General features: G+C 39.5%; 1 protein-coding gene across 5 annotated transcripts in view; it reads left to right on the top strand.

Annotated features, from left to right (window-relative positions):
- Positions 1 to 934: 934 nt before the first annotated feature.
- The window catches only part of LOC117337468 (deleted in malignant brain tumors 1 protein-like), a 33,252-nt gene continuing 27,595 nt past the window's right edge, over positions 935 to 6,591 (top strand). For 4 of the 5 annotated variants that reach the window (XM_033898464.1, XM_033898461.1, XM_033898462.1 and 1 more), the window contains exons 1-5: positions 936 to 1,078; positions 2,032 to 2,176; positions 3,287 to 3,462; positions 4,100 to 4,256; positions 5,565 to 5,764. In XM_033898464.1, the coding sequence (XP_033754355.1) occupies positions 997 to 1,078; positions 2,032 to 2,176; positions 3,287 to 3,462; positions 4,100 to 4,256; positions 5,565 to 5,764 (760 nt within the window). In that variant the 5' untranslated portion in view covers positions 936 to 996. Of the gene's footprint in view, positions 1,079 to 2,031; positions 2,177 to 3,286; positions 3,463 to 4,099; positions 4,257 to 5,564; positions 5,765 to 6,591 lie in introns of all 5 variants that reach the window. The other variant, XM_033898463.1, reaches the window with a different exon arrangement.

Raw genomic sequence — 6,591 nt, 5'->3', positions numbered from 1 at the left:
AAACGAAAGATAAATACTTACGTAAGATAAACAAGAAAGGATTAAAATCAACAACTTATATAATGTATACAACCACAACAGAGAGACCAACATTAAACCGCAACATAGAGAATACGACCAGGTGTTTCGGAAGAGTAAGCATCTTCTGCTTCATTCATCGACGACACCCGGCATATCAACAAACATCGAGCACGTCTGACCTATTGCCACACAGGGACATACAATATTTCTTGGTGAGATTATGATGTTGACTCTCAACCAGCATTTCTAGAACATGTGTTGTCAGTTGTGCCGTCAGTAGGCGACATCTGTCGTAAAAATTAGAACACGTCATTGAATATCAAATAAACTGGGAATGTTACTATCTAGAAATGGAAAATTAACTATTGGTAAATCAAAAATGATTATCACCCTTATATAAGAAAAAGCTGTCCAGTTATATTGAGGTAAGCGAGTTATACATGATGTGTAATACAATATAAACTCTTTAATATATCGTAAATTGTAGACAGCAAATGTATATATATAACTACAGTGTAAACAAGACATAACATGTACAGTGTAAACAACACATCTATAATGTACAAGTGTAAACAGCACATATAATGTACAGTGTAAACAACACACTTATAATGTACAGTGTAAACAACACAAATATAACAAACAGTGTACATAACAAACATATACTGTAAAGTGTAAACAACACACATATAATGTACAGTGTAAACAACACACTTATAATGTACAGTGTTAGCAACACACTTATAATGTACAGTGTAAATACTGTATTAAGCAATATCAGCATGCACAACATATTTTCTTCTAACATAAATATTCCAGATAATATCATTCAAACGTGAGATATAATGTCTTACGCTTTATCAACTACGTAGTATAAATTACGTAACCAGATACCGACGATATTTAAGAATTTCTCACTTAAGTGCGTACTGTGAACAAAACACGGGTGGCTATACAGGGTGTCCCATACAAAGGATGACTTACTACAGAATGGAGTGCTGTTATAACCTGGGACTGTTTGTGTTGGGGATGCTGTTAATTTGTGTACCTACTGCAGGTAAGAATGTATATTTATGTTGTTTATCAATTGACGGATATCGTTCTGATATATCATTTATCGCGCACCTTTTGTCACAATAAAAACAGCTTAGGGATACACAGGTGGTCGTCTGTCACACGAGTGAGGAAACATGGAAATATTTGGCCATCATGTCTAGGAAAGGAAGCCGCATCTTTATATCGAAATTTGATTTTTTTCTACGACATTATGGCTTTATAAAAGTATGACATATTTGCGTTTTTTAACTGAAGGTTGTACCATTACGAGCTGGTCAGTTGATGGAGAGTACTGATTGGTAAAGAATCTATTATATTTATGTTAAAGTTATGATGTCTGATGTGGTGGGTGATTACGGCCATTTCATGTTGGCATGTTGGCGCGGTGAAATGGGGTGTTGGCACTTTGGCGTGTTGGTGTGTGGCGCGGTAAAATGTCGATTTGGCTTGTTGGCGCGTTGGACTGTTGGCTCCCCATCGCGATTTAAAAACGCGAAAAGACATTTAATCTCTTAAATCTCGCCGACATGAGATGGTCATAGTCAGCCACCATATATGTATGAGTTTGTTATAGATACGTTAGAATACGGAGTGGAGAGTTATGATGTTATAAATATGAGTTTGAAACATCAAATTTGAGCTCATCATTCGCGAATTTAAAGTCATTTCTGGATCAGAGTTCGCGAAATAATGTATTCAGGAATATGTCTGAGGGGGTAAGTTCGCGAAATAAAGTTATTTACATTAGAGGATGTCGTCAGTAAAATACAAGTTCTTTCTGAACCCCTCGCCGTCCTTTACCATTCTTAATATAACTTTTCAATCGGATCTGCATTTAACTGATCCTGAGTTAGAATTCCACTTTGGGATGACGAGTTTATCTTATTGTTTCTATAACAGACGGTTGTCTGTAATATCTTACATATGCTGTTTGTTTTTTTACGTCATATGAAGACGGACAATCAGTCCGACTTTCGGGAGGATATTCCAAAAGCTCCGGTCGTGTGGAAGTGTTACATTCCGGACAGTGGGGTACAGTGTGTGACGAGTCCTGGGACAACGATGACGCCGTAGTGGTCTGTCGCATGCTTGGTTACAGGTAAAGTCAATAACATCCGAGTGGTCTGTCTTGCTTACAGGTAAAGAGAGTGATATCATAGTGGTCTGTCTTAGTTACAGGTAAAGAAACTGACGTAAGAAGGATTTGTCTTATTTACAGGTAAAGTCAGTGAGGTCAGAGTGGCCTGTCTTAATTATAGATAAAGACACTGACGTCAGAGTGGTCTGTCGTGATTACAGGTAAAGTCAGTGACGTCAGAGTGGTCTGTCTTAATTACAGGTAAAGACAATAACGTTAGAGTTGTCTGTCCTGGTTACAGGTAAAGACAGTGACGTGAGAGTGGTCTGCCTTTACAGGTAAAGTCAGTGACGTAAGAGTGGTCTGTCTTGGTTACAGGTCAAGTCAGTGACGTCAGAGTGGTCTGTCTTTACAGGTAACGTCAGTGACGTGAGAGAGGTCTGTCTTGGTTACAGGTCAAGTCAGTGACGTAGGAGTGGTCTGTCTTGGTTAAAGGTAAAGACAGTGACGTCAGGTCAGCGTGGTCTTTCTTTGTTACAAGTAAAAACAGTGACGTAAGAGTGGATTGTCCTGGTTACAGGTAAAAACACTGACGCCAGATTACCTAAGGTTGGAATGTCGCATACTCGAATACGTACACTCCATGTTTGTGTGCGACCTTATTTTTACACATATTATCAGTCAAGGTGTCAGATAAAACCTGGGTAAGCTATGGGGACGGCCTACCCCTGTACCACACACAAGAGAACAGTATTGTGTTCTTTGTTCTCACGAAAGGAAATTTTAACAGGTGAACCAACCATAACGTATTCCGTAGGCTAGACGTCGTACTTGATGACTTTCCACGTCTACATTTTGTGTATAATGTATATTGTTAAAACCTGTACGGCAGGATAGGAATGTGTAAAACATTTAGCTCAAACAGTAAAGGATTTGAGCCGAAAACTGTCTTTGGTGTAAATTATTGAATAGTCTGAACGCCGAACACTGTCAAATATATTACATGATTGGCAGTGAAGGCGCGGCTCGGCATTCACAATGTTGCATGAGACCAGATTAGTATAGTGATATACCGATCTCAATATAAATACTAAGAGTGTGTGACTTCTAATTTTCTCTGTCTGTTTGAAGCCGGGGATCTGCATACTCCTATGCGGTGTTTGGCCAGGGTTCGGGACTGATTTGGATGTCAGATGTTGATTGTTCTGGGTCCGAATCCAGTCTGTTAGATTGTCCATTTCCTGGCTGGGGTATATCGACATGTAGTCATAAGGATGATGCTGGAGTTGTTTGCTTCAATAATACAGGTAACGCAAAATATCTGTTTGATAACATCATCAACCATGTAATGCTACATGTATATGCTGTCTTGTTTGAGTATGTTTCAAAGATTCCATGGCAACGTGTCATATACGACTATTTTTTTTACCTTCTTTGACCTTCTTTGACATTCCTTGACCTTTCCCTATCAATATGCTAAAAATAATCGTAAAATTAAATCTAAGTGTGAAAGATAACTGTGTATAACTGACTTTACGCTTAAAACATACGACATCAATAATTTATTATACATAAAGTAACATCCTCGTATATTAGAAGTCGTACGTTTCATCAAGAAGTCGTACGTCAAGTGGAGAGGGAAGGGTGTTATAACATTGTATTACTGTAACAGATCTCTCGGAGGTAGCCGTACGTCTAGTAGAGAGGGAAGGGTGTTATGACATTGTGTTACTGTATCAGATCTCTCGGAGATAGCCGTACGGCTAGTGGAGAGGGAAGGGTGTTATACCATTGTATTACTGTAACAGATCTCTCGGAGGTAGCCGTACGTCTAGTAGAGAGGGAAGGGTGTTATAACATTGTATTACTGTAACAGATCTCTTGAAGATAGCCGTACGGCTAGTGGAGAGGGAAGGGTGCTATACCATTGTATTACTGTAACAGATCTCTCGGAGGTAGCCGTACGTCTAGTGGAGAGGGAAGGATACTATAACAGTTCCGGCCGAGTTGAAGTGTTTTATGATGGATACTGGGGCTACATAGGATCCCGTAACTGGGGCAACAATGATGCTCAAGTGGTGTGTAGGATGCTTGGATATAGGTAAGTAACTACCGCTGTTAATGAATACTTACAGAAAATTAAAAATAATCATTTTTATTCTTTGTATTGAAGGTTGCTAATATATGTTTCGTTTGCCTTAACTTCACTCCATACGATAAACACTGCTGGTGGACTTTATTCTCCGAGGTTTGTAACATACATGCCACGTTTTAGTTGATTGAATGGACACGCGCTTGATATACCTTTGAAATGAAATGTTCAATATTGAATTGTGGGCTATTTCATCTCCATCAATGATGACTTTGTTTTCGATTTCTTAATCACCTCCTATGTTTACCATTTAAGTCCCTTAGCATCTCTGACAAGTCGTCCTAGAAGGACGAAACAGCTGTATGATGTCTCTATTATCACTTACGGGTCCTAGAAGGACGAAACAGCTGTATGATGTCCCTAGTATCACTTACGGGTCCTAGAAGGACCAAACAGCTGTATGATGTCCCTAGTATCACTTACGGGTCCTAGAAGGACGAAACAGCTGTATGATGTCTCTAGTATCACTGACGAGATCTAGAAGGACGAAACGGCTGTATGATGTCCCTATTATCACTTAAGGGTCATAGAAAGACGAAACAGCTGTATTCTCCACCTAGCATCACTCAGCGAAGAATGCAACAGCTGCATGTTTCCCAGCAGCACTGATATGTCCTTGAAGGACGAAACAGCTGTATAATATCCCTAACATCACTGAAAAGTCCGAAAGGACGAAACAGCTGTATCATGCCCTAGCATCACTTAAGTTCTAGAAGGACAAAACAGCTGTATCGTGTCCCTAACATCACTTAAGTTTATCAATGACGAGTGCTAGAAGGACAAAACGGCTGGGTGATGTCTATAACATCACTGACAAATTATAGGACAAACCAGCTGTATGATGCCCCTAACATCACTGACAAGTCATAGAAGGACGAAACAGCTGTTTGATGTCCGGAACATCACTGAGAACTCCTAGAAGGACGAGCCAGCTGTATAATACCCCTTACGTCAAGTCCAGGAAGGACGAAACAGCTGTGTGATGTCCCTAACGTAATTAACAAGTCCAAGAAGGACGAAACAGTTGTATCATGCATTTAATTCAATCGTGACATGCTGTACTTAACTCTTAATTTGTATCGAATTGTGATAAATATGATGCGTCTTTTTTACGAACCAGTCGAATACTGTCAATGCTTCCAGCATTTTTCAAAAAATGTTTGTACTAATTGTATAAATATAAAAACATCGTCGTTGAAGGTAATCACAAGCCGGCGAAAAACCACTAAATGCTATTGTTTGTCAATTCCTTTTTAGTGTCGGCCATTCTGCGTCTGAATTCCGTCAATCACACGAAGCCTACGACCGGAAACAACCGACTTGGATGGAGTATGTACGATGTAACGGATCAGAAAGCAGTATCGCTGACTGTCCATTCGGTGGATGGGGAGTATTTTCTTCATCGTATTATTATAACTACCAAACAACCGCTTCCGTGGCCTGCACCGGGCAAAGGGGTAAATAATATTACATCAACATATATATATATTTATATATTTATGTATATGTTAACATTGACAATATGAAGATTGACTGGAAGTTGAATATAATTCAATATACAGATTAGTTCCAACATATTTTTATTGTCTTAACTTGCAGTAACATACTTTTCTATCTTCCGGTTGTTTTCCAATAATGTTCTGCACATCAAATCATTTTTCTTGTCTTTTTCTACCTGGCGAGAAATGTCAGTTTTTTTTTCTAGATTTAGGGGATATCGGTTCTTAGGCGTAAATTGCCAAAAACAAAGCAAGTATTTCTTTTAACTTCATGTAATCCAAAAAGTCAGGGTGGACCTATAGAAGTCGTCATGGTCTGTCCGTCGTCGTCCGCCTGTCCGCCTGCCCGTCGTCCATAAACATTTTCACATTTTGATGAAGTCTTCTATGTCAAAAAGTCAACTAATATTGTTAATTATAGGGGCCGCGGTGGCCGAGTGGTTAAGGTGTCCCGACACTTTATCACTAGCCCTCCACCTCTGAATTGCGAGTTCGAAACCTACGTGGGGCAATTGCCAGGTACTGACCGTAGGCCAGTGGTTTTCCTCCGGGTACTCCGGCTTTCCTCCACCTTCAAAACCTGGCACGTCCTTAAATGACCTTGGCTGTTAATAGGACGAAAAACGAACCAATGGTTCCGACCTCCGGGTACCTGAGGGATGTGTAGATATATTCGTTACTGATGTAGATATATTCGCTGCCTATGTAGATATATTCGTTACATGTGAAGATATCTTAATTACCTGTGTAGATATCTTCGTTACCTATAGAGATGTCTTCGATAC

This window comes from Pecten maximus, chromosome 11 (genome assembly GCF_902652985.1).
Source record: "Pecten maximus chromosome 11, xPecMax1.1, whole genome shotgun sequence".
In the NCBI taxonomy this organism is placed as follows: domain Eukaryota; kingdom Metazoa; phylum Mollusca; class Bivalvia; order Pectinida; family Pectinidae; genus Pecten; species Pecten maximus.
The sequence above is the reverse complement of the archived record's forward strand: the minus strand, read 5'-3'. Positions and strand labels throughout refer to the sequence as shown.